Below are 24,098 nucleotides of genomic sequence, written 5' to 3'. Positions count from 1 at the left end.
TCCGCTCCTTCACCGAGGAGGGTTGAGGACAATCATAGCAACCTTTTTTCACTATATTTGCAATGATTTTGAAAAATATTTTTTGAGATTTTTTTTCTCTCACTTCTGCTCCTGAATGAGAGCTGTAATTTGCATGTTGATCAATGAACCATTGTTATATGGCTGGTGTGCAACGGTCACCACACGTTAAAAAAAATCCAAGCACAGGCATCTTCCACCCTTCAAGATTTAGTTCGGACCTGGAATTTTAGGTCCATCATTGAAACGCCTGTGAACTTTTTGACATGGAAGCAAGTCATCCTCGGTTTGAGGAACTGCCTATGATGATGATGATGATGATGTTATGTTTGCAAAGGGTTGAGAATGAACAAAATAGGGTTTCTCCTTCCATAAATTGTTTGCTATTTTATAACACTGCACAGTAACAAATAACAAGTCTAAAAGAAGAATAACAAAATGTAGAGAAGTCCCCAAGCTATTAACAAAAATGGGGAAGCAGACCGCTTAAAGAAATTTGGGGAGAACGAACAAGGTGGCCAGAGGTATAATCAAAAATGTAGGTTTTGAAAATGAGAAGAGATTTAGCACAGCAGAGGGGTTAGACAATAATTTCAGATGCCTAAGCGCTCTACCAGAGATAGTGGAATAAAGATGGGGTGAAAGATATGGAAGACCAAAGTGAAAAAAGTGAAGGGTACAAGCTGGGATGCAAGAGGAACCATGGATAGATTTGTAAAAGAGGTGAAGATTTTGAAATCACTTCACTGGGGAACAAGGAGTCAATAGATGTCAGTGCTAACAAAGGTGGCAAGTACACAGGAATTGATATGGGATAGGACTTGGCAAGCAAAGTTCTGGAAAATTTGAAGTGTATGTTGAGTGAAGCTCACTGAGTAAATGTTAAGCCTGAATTTGTAACAGCTTCAACGGCAATAGGGGTGAGGGAGGGACAGAGGTAGGCAATATTTTAGAGGTGGAAATAAAAGTAAAGAAAAAACGTGCAACTATATAGCCTCATCACATTATTAGCCTATCTTTAAGTGTTTTAAAGCCAATCATTATCTTTTGAAGTGCAGTCACTGTTTTATAGGTAATGTAGTAGCCAATTTGCACATAGCACGGTACCACTAACAATAAATGAATGAATCTCTACATAAGCTGTATTTGGTGGTGCCAATTGAGGGAAAGATATTGACTAGGACATTGATAGAACTCAAGAGTTTTCTTGAATGGGACCTTTTATGTTCACTCCTTTCGTACTGCACTGAAGTAGCAGCCTAGCCTATGTGCTCATCATGGGTTTGAATCCTCAACCTGCTGACTTAAAGGTGACAATTCTATCAGGTGAGCCAAGCTGAAATTATGACAAATGGGCAGTCTTAGTGATGGATAGGATGCAGGGTTTGAAGTTCATCTTAGGGTTGTGCACCATGAGGTACATTCTAAATGAACAGCCAGGAATGGTGATTGTGCTGGGAACCATGGGACAACATTTCTGCGAATTACTGATCAAGGTGCATTTATTCTTGCTAATGTTAAGCCGAAGAAAGTTCTTGATCTACCATGACACTGTTAGTTAGCTAGTCAGGCAACACAGCAAGTGTCATGGAGTGAAGGTTGGATTTGGAGAGGCAAAGCTGAATGCTGTCAGAATACATATGGATACTGATCCCATATTTATTATAACGTTGCTAAGAGGCAGCATATAGATGAGAAATGTTAGTGGGCCAAAGACAGAGCCTTGAAGCATAGCAGAGGTGACGGTGCAAGCAGAGAAAGAGAAGTTATTGCAGAATAAGCACTCATCATCATCATAGGCAATCGCTCGGAATCAAGGAAGACTTGCTTCCGCTCTTAAAATGAGTCCTTAGGTGGCTGAACTGGCTATATTTCAATAGATGGAAGTAAAAGGATGGCAGAATAGTATCATGCAGGAGAAGTGCTGTTGGAGGAGGATAGAATAGTCAACTGTATCAAAAGCCACAGTGAGGTCGAGGAAGACATGGAGGAACAACATACTGGGGTCAAAGACAAAGGATATTGTTGGGGACTGCGACTAATGAGGTTTCATTGCTGTGGCCAGACAGAGACTAGAATGAAGGGATTGAGATGGAGAGCGATGGGATAGAAGGGCACAGAGCTGAATGGTTATGATGCATCTGAGGATCTCCTGAGAGGAAGGGGTAGTTAGAGATGGGATGATAATTGGAGAGAACAGAGGGATCAACATCAAACTTTTCGAGAGGAGTGTGTACAGTATTTGAGGGGAAAAGAAACAATGAATATTGAAGGGAGCAATTAATGTTGATGAGCATTGAGCTAAGAAGTAATTGAATTATCAAGAGCTGAGTTTTGAGTTGATCAAAGAAGCAGGTAGTGGGTATTATAAAGGAAATAAGTCTGATTGGGACTCATGGGAAGATAGATGAGAAGCTGGAGTATTTTATGGTCAGCGCTGAATATGGTGGATGGGATGGGAGGGGGACTTCAGGACTGTGGGAAGGGATGTTATCGGAAAAATCTGAGGCAGTCCAGTGAATATCCGGATGTGTGGAAATTCATAGGTTTCTCACAATTTTTATTAAAGGAAAGAGAGGTCACGTTTAGGATGTCTAAGGAGAATAAGAGATGATAATGCCTAAAGTGCTATGTGCACTCAGGTTTCAGGACAAATGGATGGGTAACTGTACTAGGGAAATGGAATGGCCAGAGACACGAGGGATCTAATGGGGATATGATGGGGCTCATTCTTTCATAACACACCCACTGGAAAATACATGGGATCGGGTGGAACTTTGATTTTCATCATCATAGGCAGTCCTTCGGAAACGAGGAAGACTTGCTTCCACTCTTAGAATGAGTCCTTAGGCGGCTGAACAATCCAATACGAGAGCCACAGTCCCTGTCACAGGTGGGATAGACAGTTGTTGAGGGTAAGTGAGGGTGGGACACGTTTGCCGCACGTTTTTTCCGCTGCCTGCGCTTGTTTTCTGCATGCACTCGGCGATGGGACTCGAGGCGCTCAGCACCCTCCAGGATGCACTTCCTCCACTTAGGGCGGTCTTTGGCCAGGGACTCCCAGATGTCAGTGGGGATGTTGCACTTTATCAGGGAGGCTTTGAGGGTGTCCTTGTAATGTTTCCTCTGTCCACCTTTGGTTCGTTTGCCATGAAGGAGTTCAGAATAGAGTGCTTGCTTTGGGAGTCTCATGTCTGGCATGCGGACAATGTGGCCTGCCCAGCAGAGCTGATCAAGTGTGGTCAGTGCTTCAATGCTGGCGATGTTGGCCTGGTCGAGGACACTAATGTTGGTGCATCTGTCCTCCCAGGGGATTTGGAGCATCTTGCGGAGACATCGTTGGTGGTATTTCGCCAGCAACTTGAGGTGTCTACTGTACATGATCCATGTCTCTGAGCCATATAGGAGGGCGAGTATTACTACAGCCCTGTAGACCATGAACTTGGTGGTAGATTTGAGGGCCTGGTCTTCGAACACTCTTTTCCTCAGGTGGCCGAAGACTGTGTTGAATCTCCTCTTCAATGTCTGCTTTTGTTGATAAGAGGCTCCCGAGGTATGGGAAATGGTCCACGTTGTCCAGGGCCGCGCTGTGGATCTTGATAACTGGGGGGCAGTGCTGTGCGGTGAGGACAGTCTGGTGGAGGACCTTTGTCTTACGGATGTTTAGCGTAAGGCCCATGCTTTCGTATGCCTCAGTAAATATGTCGACTATGTCCTGGAGTTCAGCCTCAGAATGTGCGCAGATACAGGCGACGTCATTGTACTGCAGCTCAACGACAGAAGTTGGGGTGATCTTGGACTTGGCCTGGAGGCAACGAAGGTTAAACAGCTTCCCATTGGTTCAGTAGTTTAACTCCACTCCAGCGGGGAGCTTGTTGACTGTGAGGTGGAGCATGACAGCAAGGAAGATTGAGGTGAGGGTTGGAGCAATGACACAGCCCTGTTTGACCCGGTCCTGCCTCTGAATGTGCGCAGACACAGGCGTCGTCCAATTACTGTCGGCGCCAAGCTTGCAGCCAACATCTCGCTGTAGGCAATTAGGCTCATACAGCAGTGCTTGGTCTCCAATCGTCTTGAATCCCCTTGCCACTAGACCAAGATCTTGCTCAGCTAAGCCCGTGTGGTAGCCGGTGTGCAACGGTTACCCCACGTTAAAAGAACTCACGCACAGGCATCTTCCACTCCGTTAACATGAAGTTCGGGACCTGGAATGTCAGGACCCTCATGGACAACTCCAACAGCGACAGGCCGGAACGCCGCACCACCATCGACATCGCCGCCCTAAGCGAGACCCGGCAGGCAGGGGAAGGCCAGCTCAAGGAACAAGGTGAAGGTTACACCTTTTTCTGGAAAGGGAAACCAGAGGAAGAATGCCGCTTTCACGGAGTCGGCTTCACCATCAAAATCGAGCTGGTCGACCGCCTCAAAGACTCTCCCTGCGGGGTTAACGAATGCCTCATGACTCTTCGGCTCAACCAATCCCGGAACCAATGCGCCACAGTCATCAGTGCATACGCCCCAACACTCGATGCAACAGATAAGACCAAAGAGAGTTTTTATTTCAACCTCGAAAAATCCCTGTCCCACATCCCCGCAGACGACAAACTGATCCTCCTAGGTGACTTCAAAGCCAGGGTCGGCAAAGACACAGCCCTCTGGGGAGGCGTGATTGGCAGAGAGGGGATAGGGAAAGCCAACTCCAGCGGTACCCTATTCCTGATAAAATGTCTAGAACATGAACTTCTCATCACCAACACCTAGTTAAGGCATCGTGGTAACACCCTCGCTCCAAACATTGGCACCTGCTCAACTATATCATCGTCCGAGCCAGGGATCGCAAGGATGTGCGCATCACCCGCGCCATGACAGGAGCTGACGACTGCTGGATCGACCATCGCCTAATCCAATCTATCATCGACATCAACATAGCCCCAAAGCGGAGGGGCCAGCAGAAGCAGTGTCACAAAAAAGTTAATGCCGGGGCACTTAAAGACCCAGCTAAGAGAGCCTTACACAGCCAGCGCCTCACAGCTAACTTGGCGTGCCTTGATGACCCCGAGACGCAGAATGTCCACAGCACTTGGTCTGCTCTCGAGGCCTCCATAACCACTGCCTATGAAGAGACACTTAGTCACTCAACCAGAAAACACCAGGACTGGTTTGATGAGAATGATCAGGAGATCCAAGAACTAATAGATAGCAAGCTAGGAACATTTCTGAGCCTTAAGCAACAATCCAACTCTGGAGCAGCAAAAGCAACATTACAGGCGGCTCAAGGCAGCAAAGCAACATTACACCCCGCCCAATTACACTCTCCATTGACTCCAAGACCGCGTAAAATCAAGTGGAGTGTAAAACCAGAGTTGCACCTGATCCTGCCAGATTCCCGATGGGCAGGTTAGGCTAAAATTGTCCCTTAAGTGTTTGAAGCAGAAGCAAGCAAATAGTGAGTAAATTAATGAAAGAGGGCAATATTGTGGTAGGTAGTGGTTCAGAAGATAGGGAGTTGGGGGTTATAGAGGAGAAAAGATGGAGAGTCTTTTTTTTCCCCAGGAGAGAGCAATTGTAGAGGGGTTGGAGGGAGGGAGGAACATGCAGGTGGCAAGAAAAAATGAGGGTGGCCTCACATATGGCTTTGTTCGTGTTCGCGATCTCAGAGGTGGTGAGACCTCACATACTTGGAAGGTTGAGTTGGTGGCCTGTGGTATGGATAGGGGAGTTGATGTGCAAGTTAAGTTTGAGTGAGGATGAGATGGCAGAGAATTTTAAGGAGAGGGAAAAGAAAATTAAGGTGTACACTGAAAATACAGAGGATGAGGTATAAAGGCTGAGTGTGGAAAATAGGGAATAAATTACAACAAAGAATCACCAGGGAGTTGGAGATGTGGTAAACAATAATGGGCTAGAAATTGCATAACACCCCGTTTGGGGTGCTAACTTTTGCATTAGCGCAAAAGTATCGCCAGGCAGTAAAGATTTGATTCTGCCAGGAATTTCCGCTTTAGCGCTCCGAGAGGTAAGTGGAACGCTAAATCAAGCGCTACCACTTGCCTTAGAGTGCTAAAGGGAGTGAGAGGGCAGTATCAGCAGTATCCTGAGCAATATGCGGGGCGGCGCTGCCGTCTTCACAGGCTCCTTCCCTCCAGAGCCAGTGCTGCATTGAAGGAATCTTCAGGCTGTGTCTGGTGGAGGCACGGCACCTGCACTGCATGCATAGCAACCTCAAGCACTCCAAGAGAGTGTAGGGCTGAGCAATCGCATGAGCAAAAGATATCAGGAAGCACCAGAATGGGGATGTAAACACATTTTGTCCTATCTGACCACTACTGCCTTCAATTAGCGGTCTCCAAGCAGCCAGCCAAGGCGACAATACCTCCTGTAGCTGCCGTTGTTGACTCCCGGCGATGCTGCAAGGAGCAGTGCGAAATTTTTATATCAAGGGCGGTAACGGGGCACTGCACATTGAATCACATCACAATCTCCAGGGCGCAAGAGATCAAGGCGGTAAGTCTTAGTGACAGCGCAAAACTGCCAGGGATGTTCGCGGGCGTCGGTGATTTTGCTGCGCCCAGTTGGTAACTCCTTAGTGTCCCAATACCGCCTCCCGAAGGCACTTACGGGAGTTGCAAACCAGGCCAATTTCTCCCCCAGTGTCTTTAAGGCAAGCACAGTAAAGTAAGAAGTGCTAAAATAAGGAAAAAGAACCAGAGAAATAAAGAGACAGGGTACAGTGGCACCTGGAGATGACAGCTGTTTGGCGATGAACACAGTGGGATATGTAGCTAAGCAAGTTCACCATCAGTGTGATGAGTTTTGCTCAAGAAAAGGATACCAATAAATTAATTCAGGATGAACTTGTGGAGCTCCTTGTTTGCAAGGTAGTGAATATTTTTCAGGGTTGTCTGACTGGATCACCGTGTTGTTGGAGGAGACAAGAGATGATGGGAAAAACTATCTCCAGAAAGTAAAGTGGCATTGCTGTTTTGCGAGAGTCAACACAGCATGCAGCGGTAATCACAGATTAGGTTGGAACAGGGGGAAGCTATAGGCCGATTCAGGAGGTAGTCAAGCTGAGGACAGCAACAGAGTAAGAGATCAGCAGGTGCGCAGGGACGAATGACAGAGAGGTTTAAGAGGGGAAACACATCATACATCAAGAGAGCTTAAATAAAATTTGACAAAGCCAAGGGACCCCCAGGTGTGCACATGGTACTGCTAAAACTCCACAGCTTACCATATAGAGTGGTAGCTTGTCCAGCTAGGAGTACCCTCCATGTTACAACACTTGGTTTACAGTAATTCGGAGCTGAATGAGAAGAATTCTAACTCCTATATTTACCCTTTAGGTTCAATTAGTGAGCAAGACTGGCTGGTCAATCATCAACTGTGCCCTAGACTTAGATTACTTGCTCCCAATTCACTTACAACTGCACTTTCTACTGCTGATCCCGTCAGACTACCCAACTGTTTAGCCTTTGGCTCACCATTCACAACGACATTCCCCTCCATCTTTAATGCTATGGTCCCCATTAAAACCATTACTTACTCTCAGCCTGATCATTCCCCCTGCATGGCCCTCATCTCTGCTCCCTTAAGTCCAAGTGACGCAGACTTGAATGTATAAACAAAGGGTTTAGCCATTCACCGTCAGATCTGGCTGGACCACAAAGCACTATCGGGTCCCGCTCTCATCTGCCGAAACTGCTCACTATTCCAGGATCATCCTGGAATGCAAAGATAACCCTTTTTTCTGCTGCAAACATTTTCTTAAATAACAACAACTTGTATTTATATAGTGCCTTTAACGTCCCAAGGTGCTTCACAGGAGTTCAAAGAGATTTAAAAAATTGATACTGAGCCGCACGAGTAGAAATTAACACAGGTGACCAAAAGCTTGGTCAAAGAGATAGGTTTTAAGGAGTGTCTTGACGGAGGAAAGAGAGGCAAGAGAGGCGGAGAGGTTTAGGCAGGGAGTTCCAGAGCTTGGGGCCTAGGCAACCAATGGCTGAGCACTTATAATCAAGGATGCTCAAGAGGGCAGAATTAGAGTAGCGCAGACTTCTCCAGCGATTGTGGGGCTAGAGGAGATTATAGAGATAGGGAGGGGCGAGGCATGGAGAGATTTGAAAATAAGGATCAGAATTTTGAAATCAAGTTGTTGCTTAATCAGAAGCTAATGTAGGTAATGTAGCTAATGCGAGCACAGGGTGATGGGTGAGTAGGATTTGGTGTGAGTTAGGACACAGGCAGCCGAGTTTTGGATCACCTCTAGTTTTGCTGCAGATATGTGGTCGAAAGCTCATTTCCGGGTCAAATATGACACCAGGGTTGGTTCAACCTCAGACAGAAGTTGAGGAGAGGGATGGAATCAGTGGCTAGGGAACGGAGTTCGCGGCGGGGACCAAAGACAATGGCTTCGGTCTTCCCAATATTCAATTGGAGAAAATTTCTGCTCGTCCAGAACTGGATGTTGGACAAGCAATCTGACAATTTAGAGACCGTGGAGGGGTCGAGAGAAGTGGTATTGAGGTAGAGCTGGGTGTCATCAGCATACATGTGGAAACTGAGGCTGTATTTTTGGATGATGTCTCCAAGGGGAAACATGTAGATGAAGAATATAAGGAGGGTGGCCAAGGATAGATCTTTGGGGACACCAGAAGAAATGACATGGAGGCGGGAAGAGAAACTGTTGCAGGTGATTCTCTGGCTACAATTAGATAGGTAAGAATGGAACCAGGCAAGTGCAGTTCTACCCTGGTGGTGAGGCTCTGGAGAAGAATAGAATGGTCAACCGTGTCAATGGCTGCAGACAAGTAAGAAGGACGAGGAGGGACAGTTTGCCTTTGTCAGTCACAAAGGATGTCATTTGTGACTTTGATGAGAGTCATTCTGTACTGTGGCAGATGTGGAAACCAGATTGGAAGGATTCAAACATGGAATTGCACGGATTTGGGAGGTGACAAATGTTAAAAGACTTGAGAGGAAAGGGAGGTTGGAGATTGGGCGGTAGTTTGCAAGGACGGAGGGTTTGAGGGTTAGTTTTTTGAGGAGAGGGGTGATGATGGCAGATTTGAGGGAGTGGGGGATAGTATCCAAGGAGAGAGAACCGTGAACAATGTCAGCTAACATGGGAGCCAGAAAAGGAATTTGGGTGGTCAGCAGTTTGGTGGGAATAGGGTCAAGGGAGCAGGAAGTGGGTCTCATTGACAGGATGAGCTCGGAAAGATCATTAGGGAGATCGGAGAAAAACTGGAGAAGGATGTGTGGTCAGGGCTAAGGCATGGGGGATCCTTAAGGAAGTTTGGTCCAGTGAGCTAGGGGAAGGAAGGGAAGAGGCAGAAGCAGCCAAATGGATGGTCTAAATCTTGAAAACTAAGAAGTCCATGAGCTCCTCACACTTATTGTTGGAGGTGAGGGTGGAGATTGCAGAGAGCGGTTTAAAAAGACGGTTAGCAGTGGAGAATAGAAGCCGGGGTTTATTTTTACATTCCAGAATGATTTTGGAATAGTGAGCGATTTTGGCAGATGAGAGAGCAGGACCCGATAATGCTTTATGTGGTCCAGCCAGATCTGGCGGTGAATGGCTAAACCAGTTGTCCGCCATATCAGTTTAAGTCTGCAGCCCTTGGACTTAAGGGAGCGAAGATCAGGACTGTACCAGGGGGAAACGGCCAGGGCGAGAGAGAGTAATTGTTTTAACAGGGACTAGGGCATCAAAGGTGGTGGTGAGAATGTGATTGAGCATATCAATGGCTGCAGAAATGTCATGTGAATGGAGGACCAAAGGCTGGACAGTTGGGAGTTCATAAGTGCAGTTGTAAGAGAGTCATGACTTTTCTTTTCAGGGGCAGACACAAATGGAAGTAGGGTTCTGGGGGGAGGGGGTGGGGGTAGTGGTGGTGGAAGGGGGATGTGGGTGGAGAGCAATACGAGGATGTGGTCAGAGATGGCTTTATCTGCGATTGACACGATGGGAGTAGCGAGGCCACGAGAGATGGCAAGGTCGAGGGGCTGACCATGAATATAGGTTGGGGAGTTTACATGGAGGGTGAGATTAAGGGAGGGAGGATAGGAGATCGAGAACTCAGAGGAGAGAGAGCATGATGAATTGAGATGGAGGTTGAAATCACCAAGTAGGAGAAATCATTCGGTGCTGACGGAGGAAAGTAGTGAAGAAATATCAATAATAACATTTTTATGGTACTTGGGTGGGTGGTAGAGAACGAGAATTTTAAATGAGAGGTAAGAGGGGTGGAATAGGGTGAGATGCTCATAGGAGGAGAAAGTGACGGAGGAGTAGGGGGGCAGACCAAGGTGTGATTTGCTGATGAGAGCCTCACAGCCACCAGGGCAGTCTGAGGTGGTGGGAGGTATAGCCAGGCGGGGACCCCTCTCATGTGTCTCCGCCACCTTCACCCCCAGAACAATTGCAAGGTGCCCATGAACCTATTTGTCACTAAGATTGAGACCATTCATTCAGCTGCCTCTGCCACTTCCATCGCTTCCCCTAACCCACTGGGCCAAACCTCCCCGAAGGTTCCCCCCTGCCCTAGCCCTGAACACGCATCTTTCTCAAGCGCCCGAAATTGGTGAAAGCTAAGTTCCACCCAATGACCGTCCAAAGGACCGCTGAGATTCTGACGGTGCTTTGGGTGGAAGTTTCGTGAAAAAATCTGGGAAAGACCGCCCGCCGTCAAAAATGGGACTTATGCGCCAAATCTGGCGTCAGCGGGCAGCAGCTCCCATTCTTGGCTGCAAATGCAATCCTTGGCAAAGTACCGCCGAGGATTGAGTCAGGCCCAGGTTGGGGGGGGGGGTGGTGGGACAGGACTGCTAAAATAAAAAAATTTCAAAACAAAAAAAAACACTTGAAATCCTTCAGGTCACCTCATCCACCTAAATCCCTGCAAAAAAAAAGAAATGGACTAACCTTTTTTTTTTAAATAGGTCTTCATACGTACTGTTAAGCTCAGACCTGCCTCCACGCGGTGGTCTTTTCCCCTACTATAGCAGAGGACCGACCGGACCAAACTGGCAATTCAGCCGGCGGGAGGACTCCACCAAACTCGCTCAGAGGGGAGACCGCCCAGAAACCAGGGAGTCCACCAATTTCGGGCCCTAGCTAGTTTCTCTTCCATCTCCCCTCATGCCCTCTCCAAGCTCATCTTGTCCATGAGACCCAGTTCCTGCTTTCTCGACCCTATTCCCATTAAACTGCTGACCACCCAACTTCCCTCCCTGGTCCTCATGTTAGTTGATATTGTTAACAGTTCTCTCTCCTCAGGTACTGCCCCCCTCTTCTTCAAAGCTGCCATCACCACCTCTTTCCTCAAAAAAACAAACCTTGACCTCACCATCCTTGCAAACTACCGCCCCATCGCCAACCTCCCTTTCCTCTCCAAAGCCCTTAAATGTGCTGGCGCCTCCCAAATTCATGCTCACCTTTCAAGCAACTCCATGTTTGAACCCCTCCAATCAGGTTTCTGTCCCTACCACAGTAGCAAAATGACTCTCATCCAAGTCAGAATTGACATCCTATGTGTCTGTGATGAAGGTAAACTATCCCTCCTCGCCCTGTCTGTAGCCTTTGACACAGTTGACCACATCCTCCTCCTCCAACACCTCTCCATCGTCATCCAGCTGGGTGGGACTGCACTCGCCTCGTTCTTATCTATCCAGTCGTAGCCAGAGAATTACCTGCAAAAAAGAGACCCCACTTACATTGGAAGAGGTCTCATTTACATTAACTGAGGCTGGAAGAGATGTGGAAGGTAGGAAATGATAAAGGAAACAGAGTGGAACCAGAACATGGAAAGATAAAGGACTCAGATTATGAGTGGCAATTAGTGTTTGCAGGTGGCATTGAAGAAGTATTCTTGAGTTGCATGTACAAACAAAATGAAAAGCTATACACGAGGAAAGATACAAACTGCTAACTGAAGGGCAGATCCAAGTAGCATTTGGCCTTTGAACTTTCTGATGTGACTTGGATGCTTCATGAAATTAAAGCCCGACTCCATCAGTGAAAAGTTTTCCTTCATGAAACCCATCAATGGTTTAAAAGGGTCAGGCCAATTGTGTCTAATCCTCTTCCTGTTCCTAAAATGTTTTATGTGAGTTTATCAAGAACTGCAAAAATATTACACCTTTGAGATAATTCCACGCTGCCATTTTTTGGCGTTATTTCAGATTAACGTCCGTTTTTTTAGTCTGAAATAACGCCAAAAAGTGTGCGAAATTTCACCAAAATTATTTTTCATTTTGGCGCAGCACAGAAACACCACTGGTTTTGAGGGTGGAGACAATTTTTTGCGCCGAAAAAGTGAGGCCCATTCTGCACATGCCCAAGCATTTAGGTTTCCAGGGTAACGTGAGGCACAATGGGAGGGAAGGAGCTGTCTCTCTCCGGTTCCCAGGCATGGGAGGAAGGAAATGTGGGCTGAGGGCTGCTTTTACATAATTGTGTAGAGGGAGCTTTACTCTGTAGCTAACTTGTGCTGTACCTGCCCTGGGAGTGTTTTGATGCTGAAACATTAACTCACCGTCCAAGCCACCGGACTCTGCCGACGGCTCGCAAATGGGCCGCAGCGGCCGCCCCTATCCCTGGCCAACTGGCCTGCTGCAGCCGCCCCTATCCCTGGCTAAATGGCCCGCTGAGTGTTTTATCACAGTAAATATTAAGTCCTAAAAATAAAATAACTTTTTTTTATAATGAAGTACTTCAAAGATAATATTGCATCACTACATTCAATAGGAACATAATAAATACAGATCAACACAACAAATCAATCCTAAGTCCCCATTAACGCCGATTTCAATTAGACTCTGACTTGGTAATGTAAGGTTTTAAAAAGTGGTCCTTAGCGCTGTCCTTCAAAAACTAATTTGCGAAACTCGCAAAAAAGGCGTTATGGGTGGGTTTGACCCCGCGAGATGTCAGAAAACGGTCCTTAAAAAAAAAAGCGCCATTATCTGTTAAGGATGGCGATTACTGCCTGCTCCACGAAGACATGCAAGCCGTGATCCTGACCAATGGATCGACCACAGGCCCAATCCACGTCCGGACCGGAGTCAAGCAGGACTGCATCATCGCACCAACGCTCTTCTCGATCTTCCTCGCTGCAATGCTCCATCTCACTATCAACAAGCTCCCCCCCTGGAGTGGAACGAAACTATAGAAGCAATGGGAACCTGTTCAACCTTCGTCGCCTCCAGGCTAGATCCAAGATCTTCCCATCCTCTGTCATCGAATTACAGTATGCGGACAGACGCTTGCGTCTGCGCACATTCAGAGGCCGAACTCCAAGCCATCGTCAACATCTTCACCGAGGCGTACTAAAGCATGGGCCTTACACTAAACATCCGTAAGACAAAGGTCCTCCACCAACCTGACCCCACCTCACAGCACTGCCGCCTGGTCATCAACATCCACGGCATGGCCTTGGACAATGTGGACCAACTTTCAAACCTTGGGAGCCTACTATTAGCAAGGGCAGACATCGACGAGGAGGTCCAATGCTGCCTCCAGTGTGCCAGCACAACCTTCGGTCGCCTCAGGAAGAGTGTGTTATGAAGACCAGGACCTCAAATCTGGCACCAAGCTTATGGTCCACAGGGCAGTAGTGATACCCGGCCTCCTATATGACTCAGAGACGTGGACCATATACAGTAGAGACCTCAAAGCGCTGAAGGAGTACCACCATGCTGCCTCCGCAAGATCCTGCAAATCCACTGGGAGGATAGACACACCAACATCAGTGTTCTCGATCAAGCCAACATCCCCAGCATCGAAGCTCTGACCACACTCGACCAGCTCCGTTGGGCGGGCCACATCGTCTACATGCCCGACACGAGACTCCTAAAGCAAGCGCTCCACTCGGAACTACTACATGGCAAGTGAACCCCATGTGGGCAGAGGAAACGTTTCAAGGACACCCTCAAAGCCTCCTTGATAAATTGCAACATCCCCACCGGCACCTGGGAATCCCTGGCCCAAGACTGCCCTAAGTGGAGGAAGAGCATCCGGGAGGGCGCTGAGCACCTCGAGTCTTGTCGCCGAGAGCATGCAGAAACCAATCGCAGACAGCGGAAGGAGCGTGCAGAAAACCAGACTCCCCATCCACCCTTTCCTTCAACGACTGTCTGTCCCACCTGTGACAGAGGCTGTAATTCCCGTATTGGACTGTACAGTCACCCAATAACTCACTTTTAGAGTGGAAGCAAGTCTTCTTTGATTTTGAGGGACTGCCTATGATGACCATTGGCAAAACTTGCAAAATTAAGTTAGCTCTAAAAAACACCATTAGCTCAAAAATATGGAGCTAAATGGTGGCGAATTTTGGGCCCGGTGTAATTTATCAAACAGTGTAAAAATATTCGTTGTGACAAAAAATGTCCTGTTATGCTTGTCTGTATATTTTTAAATGTACATCCAAGCAAAAACAGGATTGAGTGTTATCAAGATAGTTAGTAACATTGTTAGGGGAAAAAAATTGCGTTTCCTACAATAGGGGATCATTACGGATGGTATGAGTGGGAAGGCCATGCTGAAATAATATAAGTGGACTCTGGATGGATCAGGTTAATGGGCTGAATGGCTTTTTCTCTCTCTGGTTTGCCTATGTTTAAATATGATGTAACCAGAGTCAGATTGGTTCTGTTCCGTTTTATTTTCAATTTTAAATGGCTGACAAGCTCCCAATTATCAGTGGGAACCAGAGGGATTACATTTCGATCTTGAGTTTAATTAAACATGTGGATTTGATAATTGGAAATGTAGCCCACATTTTTTGAATCAGCATTATCTTAACACTGATTAGAAAATCTGGGCCTGCGTGTCAAACAGCATCATATCACCGTTATGTATGTTGTTCCAGAGAGGATTGTGCTTTGCAGCTGTTGTTATAATGGAAAGATGTCTAGCTGTTATTTAAGAAATCTCCATTAAAAAGAGTTGCAATAAGGTTACAGGATCTTTTGTATTGTACCGTAGGGATAGATTTTGGTGTTTGATTTGATTTAAGCTTGGTTGACAGCCCTAACTTCAAAAGACGGAACAGTTTAAAAGAACTCTGATCTGGCTACTGGAGCGCATCATGCGAGTCCACTTGAGAAAGCTATGTGGAGAAAAGGTTTATTAGCTATAGAACATCTGGAGGAAAACAGTAAGGGGCTGAAACTGCCACTTTCCGAAAGGCACATTAGTTACTAACGAGGCACTGAGGATTTTCGCACGGGGACAGGCGGCGGAAGCAATCCACCCCGGGATGGTGGTGGTGAAAACGGCTTTGCGCTGCACCCTGTAGTTTTGGCCCTGGGCGGCAGCGCACATGTTGATGATGTCATTGACGTGCACGCCGACCCCTTATCACTCCGCACCGACCCCCTTACGCGGGAGTGAGGTTGGCGCTGGGTGATGCCACCAACGGCTTTGCGGGTCACAAAGCTATGGTGGCTGGGGCGCCCCATCTGCCCTTAAAAAGGAGGGGCTTGTGCCATGGCCGGCAACTTTTTACAGCCGGTACAACAATGGCGGCCACTGGTTCGGCCGGGTCACCAACAGGCACCCCTCTTGGGTGCCAGGCCGCTGGCCTAGCTGAAACCCTCCCTAGTGGCCCAGTGGGCACTACGGAAGCAGCTGCAGAGTTTGCAGCAGCCCTCCCCTTTAAGAGAAGGGGAGGGACGTTGTGAGGCATCAGCATGACGTGGCATGTGTGCATTGCGCCTCCGATACAGCCCAGATGTTTCTTCGTGCACAAAGACCCCAATTCTGGGTCATTTAGGTTCCGCGGGCGATAAATTTTGATTTAACTCAAATTGGGGCGCAGGCAATTTTGCCCCTTAAGCTTCAGGATTTGTGGTCAAACCAGAAAGGTTTTTTACCCAATCATGGCAACAGATTTTGGAAACGGGTAAGCTGACCCTTTATGAACATTAATTATTTCAATGTTACTGGACTCCATAGTTATTGCTTAGTTTTATTCTTAATTGTGCTACAGGTATTTATTTAATTTGTAAATCAATACAGCAATTATTTTAGCCAGTACAATTTTGGTCGTGTGGTTCATATTTCATCATTATGGGGAGAATGAAGATGTAGGGGCTGAAATTCAGGGTCTCAAAGAGACCTGTTAATGCCCGTTTGCGGTGGCCATTCTTAAAAATCGAATGGCTGCCGCTTTGGGGTCAACTGGCCAACCCGACCTAAATTCAGGTTGGGGATTTTTCGGTCTAGACCTGATCCCGCCCGATTCTGATGACCGCCGAAAGTGAGTCAATAGGGGTTGCACCGTCAATTTTATTAAACAAAAATACTTACCTTCCGATATTCAGCTCCATTCATCGATCCCCCACCGTGTGGTGCACCCGACAAGTTTTTCTGTCGGTACATCATCTGCAGAGTGAGTACGGCCCAGAGGCACAGCGGCCCTTAAAGGGGAGGGCCCACTGCTGCGGCCACAATGTAAACATTTTTGCCGGCCGACTTCCTGATCAGCTGGAAAAATACTGCCCCCAGGTTCGGCCAGGCCACCAACGGGCAGCCTGGCACCTCCTCTTGGCCGCTGGCCCAGCGAAACCCTCCCTGGTGGCCCAGCGGCCGAAGATTTAAAATAACAGAATCTCTCCCCTTTAACGGAGGGGAGAGAGCGTGACGACGCACACATGCTGTGACGTCACCACTACTCAACCGCTGATTGACAGCAGCGGAGTTCCTGTCGACCGATTTTTAGCCAGTCAGCCTGGCTTTAAGTCAAGAGCCCGCCCCATTACGAGTCATCGGAGCTCCCAGCAGTAAGTGCCACTCTAAAAATCATAGGTGCGCTAGCTTTCTGGTGCACCTGAATTTCGGCCCAGTAAAGTCTATGTGAAGTCCAGTGTGCAATTTTCCACATCTGCATTAATTGTTAAGCTCAAGCTCCATACCTTTGCAAGGGCAGCTTATACATAATGTGGGCTTCCCGTTTATGGGGAGAAAAAAATCCACTCATAGATGGCATTATACCGCTGCTGAATAAGAAAGTGTCACTTTAAAAGCCCATTGGGTTATGTTATTTCATATTATTTGAAGAATCAACAACACTTCAAAGATTAGAATTTTTGGGAAGAGCCTTTGTGATTGATATAACTCATTTTATTTTTGAACAGTTGAATCGATTCTAATGTAAATTTGTTTCTATATGACTCTTCAGAATTCAAGGCAATGAGGGATAATCCAAGTACATTCCAAAATAAAACCCAACATCATTGTATCATAGCATTTTACTAATGCAAATATAGATGATTTCTAAAATATGCTTGTGAGACATGATGACAAATTAATCTTAACGGAACATTTAAGGTGTTAATTCTTACCTCATTTCCACCAGTCTCGGCTGCTCCTGCCACCATACCTGTTGATGCTGCTTAATCAACGTATGTTCTTTGTTAACCTTTGCTGCTTGCAAGATTTTCTGAATCTATATTTATAATAAAAAAATTAAAACAGTAAGATCCCCCATTGGTCAATGAATGAGTCGTGTGGTACTGAATCATGCAAATCAGGAATTACGGGTCGGTGCTAAGTTATCTGACCTCAGGCAACAGTAGGAACGCTACAATTGGCGAGGGAAGAGGAGAAAAAAATGTCAGCCAGGCTTTTGTCCTTGACCATGAGTTTGTGATCCTTTCATCTGTGTGTGGACATCAGGTGAGAACAGGATTATGCTTGGCTATGATCCCCCAACATTGTGGAATGGCTTGCCAACCTTTAATGTCGAAGCACTCAGACATGAAGAATGGCCACGAAAGTAAGATACCCGAGGACTGTTAGTAACCATAGAACTATACCCTAGCGTGATTCAAAGCCTTCAGGAGAGAGGAGAAAATTAAAATAGTGAATCATCTGCATTTCATTCATCCCTATCTCTGTAACCTCCTCTAGTTCAGCAACCCTCCGAGAACTCTGCATTCCTCCAATCTGACCTCTTGCACATCCCCATTTCCTTCGCCCCTACTGTCCAGTCCCCAAGCTCTGGAATTCCCTCCCTAAACTTCTACGCCTCTCCACCTCGCATATCCTTTAAGATTTTCCTTAAAACCTACCTCACCTGTCCTAATACCTCCTTACGTGGGATATTTTACTGCATTAAAAAGGTACTACATAAATGTAAGTTGTTCTAAATTCAGAATTTACAAAACCATTTGCAAGATGCAGAGAGGGTTACAAATACAACAGCTTACTGTAGTAAATGGAGATAGGGCAAGAATAGCATTTGCTGAGACCTGGCAATGTAAATGTAAAGATGCACGGGATTCTAATCTTATCTATCTGAAGGCAAGCCATTTTCTTCCCTTCACCTCTGTTATGTCTACCTTCCACCATCATCGCTGGCCAAGAGGACAGGCTGGTGATCTGCTACTAAACTTCCACCAATGGTACTCTGAGCACAGAGGAACAGTATGAGAGTAGTACAGGGTAACTCTCTTGCCATTCTTCCCTCCCTACCTTTCTTTGGGATAGTGTTTAGCTTTTACTCAGCCCTCCCTCACCTCAACAACATCGATGAGATCTGGAACTCAGTAGGATTGGGGACATCAAATTTGTTTCCAACCACTCCATGGCAGAGTGTAATGGTGCCCGATACAGCACTCCCTCTCATTACTGTAAATCTGCTATATTTATCCTTGCTATTATAAAAGCACAAAACAAATCCAATATATAATATTTTTATCCAATATATAGTTTAACACTTCAAAATGCCTGAGAATTATTATTTCGAGTGCCAATAAATCTTACTTATGGAGTTAAAGGCCACACAAAACATTGACAATTTTTTGGCATTGAATGGGAAATTGGTATGGGTCATTGCATTGTACACATATATTGTTAAAAGTAAACCACGCGTGGAAGGTTCTATTAATCCCTGAAAATAGCTACTCAGCATTGTGTGTGACAGTATACCCACACCAACAGACTAGCTTTGCAAATCTGAATGGTGCAGTTACTGTAAATTAACCATTTGCAGTTTTGCTTTAAACAATCAAAGAATCAAATTTGTTTCCTATTTTATAAAGGCCTGGCCATTCTTTTGGATTTCCCTTGCACTATGCCAATTGGGAGGGTAGGGAAATGATTTACTGTCATAGCTCTACAAATACTAATTTTGAACCAGTGACTAGAAGGTGCATAAGTACATTATGGCCTGACTTGCCCTTTGGATTTTTCCCTCTATCCCTCTGGGGAAGCATCTGGTTGGCAGCTCCTCCTGACATGCAGGCTTAGACGGATAACTGAAAAGACAAACCAGAATCCAGCCACACTATGACAGAATGTATTTTTTAATTAGTGCTTTTGTGTATTATCACACAGCTATCAGAAGATAGTTCTTCTAAACTAGTTACTTTAGACAAGATGCATTACATTAATAGAACAGATTATTTGATAAGCCCATAAGAGCATCAAAATGCATTATTTTGTATGCTTATGCCTGAAGGTTGGCACTGTGGACAAGATAATTCATCCAACATTTCATTCTGGCGCTCAACTCCAAAACATTCACATTGAAAGTTGACCTGCTCAAATCAATTTTGTCAGATTTTAGATTACTTTCAGTATTGGGCTCACATCCAAAAATGGGTGATGGGATTAGGGAGAAAGAGGATAACAGCTAAGTAGAAGTATTTTATATATTAAAAACTTCAAAAAGAGATATTGCACAGTTGGTATGGGGCAAATTCATTAGAAAGTAGAAATAACTTAAAATAATATATAGGAGAGAGAGTTACAAGAGCAGAGTTCAGATTACAAACAGTAATCGAGTTTCATTCATAATTTGGAGTTGATTGTTTGTGCCCCTTTAAAAAGCGGGCACTTTTGTTTTAATTGTTTTCGATTGATGACTCAGTCATCCAAATTGGCTGTTAAAAGTGTAAAAAGGATAGGGAAACTAGTATAAGAAAGACTTGCATTTATATGGCGCCTTTTATGACCACCAGACATCTCAAACGCTTTACAGCCAATGAAGTACTTTTGCAGTGCAGTCTCTGTTGTAATGTAGTAGAGGAGGAAGGATAACCTTATTGATTAAATATACTATTACCTATATCCTCTCTTACTAATACTGTAAGGGAAAGCAATCAGCGGAGACTCTATGGTTAAAATTGAGGAATGAGAGGACTTAAAACTGTAATGAGAGTTGTCTACAGGCCTCCTGATAGCAGCGATAAAGCGCCAGAATGTATTTATTCAGAGACTAGAGAGGCTTGTAACAAAAGCACAGTTGTTTTAATGGGAAACTTTAATTTTCACATCGATTCGGAAGAGCCTAGTAGCTCCATTCAGTGACTGAACAGAGAGAAATTTGAGCTGATTAGAGCGAGATAACGAATTTATAAAAAGTAGGTCATGTCTAACGAACTTCATTGAATTTTTTGAGGAAGCAACTAAAGTAGCAGACAGGGGAATGTCTATGGATGTAGTTTATATGGACTTCCAGAAATCATTCGATAAGGTTCCGCATGATTGATACATTTTAGCAAACAGTCTATGACTTAGATAACACAATAGAGAGCCATATATCCAAATCTGCTGATGACACAAAGATTGGTGGTATAGCAAGTAGTGTAGACGGGAGCATAAAATTACAGAGACACTAATCAATTAAGTGAGTGGGGAAAACTATAACAGATGGATTTCAATGCACGGGTAAGTGTGAGGTCATCCATTTTGGACCAAAAAAGGATAGATCCGAGTATTTGTTAAATTGTGAAATGCTAAGAACAGTGAAAGTCCAAAGAGATTTTGGGGCCCATGTATACAGATCACTGTAGGACAACGGGACATAACCTTAAAGTCAAAGCAAGCCATTCTGGAGCATGATTAGGAAACACTTGTTCATGCAAAAGATGGTAGAAGTGTGAAACTCTCTCCCACAAAAAAAACAGTAGATGCTAGCTCAATTAATAATTGAATGCCTCCAATCCACAAGAAAAGTATGCACCTACCTGGTGCCTCTGTATCTTCGGACTCTTGCAGTCCTGGGCCTACATAAAGGACAACACAGCCCAGAGGCGCATGCGGTTCGCAAGCGTCCCTGGTATCACACCCAACCAATCAAAAAGGCGATTCCCATTATGCTATGGGCATACGTATGGAATCTCCATAATAGGAATTGCCTAAAAAACACACTTTCACACAACCTAAATAAAAATAAATCACATGTTTAAAATTAATAAAAAATACAATTTAATTAAACATTTAAAACAAAAATTTAATTTTTGGAAAACTACATTTAAACATTTTTAAATGGGCCAAAAATAATCTAAACTAATTTTAATAATTTGAGTGTTTAAATGATTTAAAAAATTCTATTTTAATATTTATTTTCACTCTTATGCTGGTAAAAGAAGGCCCTATGCCTGCTTTTTCCAGGCAAAAGGGTTTCACGGGTATTCGCTGGGCAGGAGTTGGGCAAAATTGCCCAGCTCTCCGCCAACGAAGGTCCATTTCCTGCGCATGCGGGCATTCTGTCAAACTGAAACTTGACAGATCGCAAGTCATAGGCCCCGTAAAATCCAGACCATTAAATCTGAGGTTGATAGATGTTTGCTCGTCAAGGGTATTGAGGGATATGGAGCCAAGGCAGGTAAATGGAGTTAGCCATGATCTCATTGAATGACGATACAGGCTTGAGAGGCTAAATGGCCTACTCCTGTTCCTATGTTCCTATTGGAGTGAGAAAGCACAGAATGTATAAGAGTTTGGCAGCGCATTTGTAAAGCAGTGACAAGATCGGTCCAAGTCAGCATGCATTTATGAAAGGGAAATCATGCTTGACAAATCTTCTCGAATTTTTTGAGGATGTAACTAGTAGAGTGGACAAGGGAGAACCAGTGGATGTGGTGTATTTGGACTTTCAAAAGGCTTTTGACAAGGTCCCACATAAGAGATTGGTGTGCAAAATCAAAGCATATGGTATTGGGGGTAATGTACTGACGTGGATAGATAACTGGTTGGCAGACAGGAAGCAGAGAGTCCGGATAAACTGGTCCTTTTCAGAATGGCAGACAGTGACCAGTGGGGTGCTGCAGGTTTCAGTGCTGGGACCCCAGCTACTTACAATATACATTAATGATTTGGATGATGGAATTGAGTGTAATATCTCCAAGTTTGCAGATGACACTAAGCTAGGTGGTGGTGTGAGCTGTGAGGAGGATGCTAAGAGGCTGCAGGGTGACTTGGACAGGTTAGGTGAGTGGGCAAATACATGCCAATGCAGTATAATGTAGATAAATGTGAGGTTATCCACTTGGGTGGCAAAAACATGAAGGCAGAATATTATCTGAATGGCGGCAGATTAGGAAAAGGGGAGGTGTAACGAGACCTGGGTGTCATGGTACATCAGTCATTGAAAGTTGGCATGCAGGTACAGCAGGCGGTGAAGAAGGCAAATGGCATGTTGGCCTTCACAGCGAGGGGATTTCAGTATTGGAGCAGGGAGGTCTTACTGCAGTTGTACAGGGCATTGGTGAGGCCTCACCTGGAATATTGTGTTCAGTTTTGGTCTCCGAATCTGAGGAAGGACGTTCTTGCTATTGAGGGAGTGCAGCGATGGTTCACCAGACTGATTTTCGGGATAGCAGGACTAACATATGAGAAGAGATTGGATCGACTGGGCCTGTATTCACTGGAGTTCAGAAGAATGAGAGGGGATCTCATAGAAACATATAAAATTCTGACGGGACTGGACAGGTTAGATGCAGGAAGAATGCTCCCAATGTTGGGGAAGTCCAGAGCCAGGGGTCACAGTCTAAGGATAAGGGGTAAGCCACTTAGGACCGAGATGAGGAGAAACGTCTTCACTCAGAGAATTGTGAACCTGTGGAATTCTCTACCGCAGACAGTTGTTGATGCCAGTTCGTTAGATATATTCAAGAGGGAGTTAGATATGGCCCTTACGGCTAAAGGGATCAAGGGGTATGGAGAGAAAGCAGGAAACGGGAACTGAGGTGAATGATCAGCCATGGATTTGTGAAAGGGAAATCATGCTTGACAAATCTTCTGGAATTTTTTGAGGATGTTTCCAGTAAAGTGGACAAGGGAGAACCAGTTGATGTGGTGTATTTGTACTTTCAGAAGGCTTTCGACAAGATCCCACACAAGAGATTAATGTGCAAAGTTAAAGCACATGGGATTGGGGGTAGTGTGCTGACGTGGATTGAGAACTGGTTTGCAGACAGGAAGCAAAGAGTAGGAGTAAATGGGGACTTTTCAGAATGGCAGGCAGTGACTAGTGGGGTACTGTGCTGGGGCCCCAGCTGTTTACATTGTACATTAATGATTTAGACGAGGGGATTAAATGTAGTATCTCCAAATTTGCGGATGGCACTAAATTAGGTGGCAGTGTGAGCTGCGAGGAGGATGCTATGAGGCTGCAGAGTGACTTGGATAGGTTAGGTGAGTGGGCAAATGCATGGCAGATGAAGTATAATGTGGATAAATGTGAGGTTATCCACTTTGGTGGTAAAAACAGAGAGACAGACTATTATGATGACAGATTAGGAAAAGGGGAGGTGCAACGAGACCTGGGTGTCATGGTACATCAGTCATTGAAGGTTGGCATGCAGGTACAGCAGGCGGTTAAGAAAGCAAATGGCATGTTGGCCTTCATAGCGAGGGGATTTGAGTACAGGGGCAGGGAGGTGTTACTACAGTTGTACAGGGCCTTGGTGAGGCCACACCTGGAGTATTGTGTACAGTTTTGGTCTACTAACTTGAGGAAGGACATTCTTGCTATTGAGGGAGTGCAGCGAAGGTTCACCAGACTGATTCCCGGGATGGCGGGACTGACATATCAAGAAAGACTGGATCAACTGGGCTTGTATTCACTCGAGTTCAGAAGAATGAGAGGGAATCGCATAGAAACGTTTAAAATTCTGATGGATTTAGACAGGTTAGATGCAGGAAGAATGTTCCCAATGTTGGGGAAGTCCAGAACCAGGGGTCACAGTCTCAGGATAAGGGGTAAGCCATTTAGGACCGAGATGAGGAGAAACTTCTTCACCCAGAGAGTGGTGAACCTGTGGAAGTCTCTACCACAGAA

General features: G+C 45.4%; 1 protein-coding gene across 6 annotated transcripts in view; it reads right to left on the bottom strand.

Annotated features, from left to right (window-relative positions):
• Positions 1–24,098, bottom strand: part of LOC139259806 (coiled-coil domain-containing protein 148-like) — a 217,185-nt gene that overhangs the window by 174,783 nt on the left and 18,304 nt on the right. For all 6 annotated transcript variants that reach the window (XM_070875598.1, XM_070875597.1, XM_070875599.1 and 3 more), the window contains one exon: positions 17,371–17,474. In XM_070875598.1, the coding sequence (XP_070731699.1) occupies positions 17,371–17,474 (104 nt within the window). The remainder of the gene's footprint in view (positions 1–17,370; positions 17,475–24,098) is intronic.

This window comes from Pristiophorus japonicus, chromosome 3 (genome assembly GCF_044704955.1).
Source record: "Pristiophorus japonicus isolate sPriJap1 chromosome 3, sPriJap1.hap1, whole genome shotgun sequence".
Classification (NCBI taxonomy): domain Eukaryota; kingdom Metazoa; phylum Chordata; class Chondrichthyes; family Pristiophoridae; genus Pristiophorus; species Pristiophorus japonicus.
Note: the sequence above shows the minus strand (reverse complement) of the source record. Positions and strands in the feature narration are given on the sequence as shown.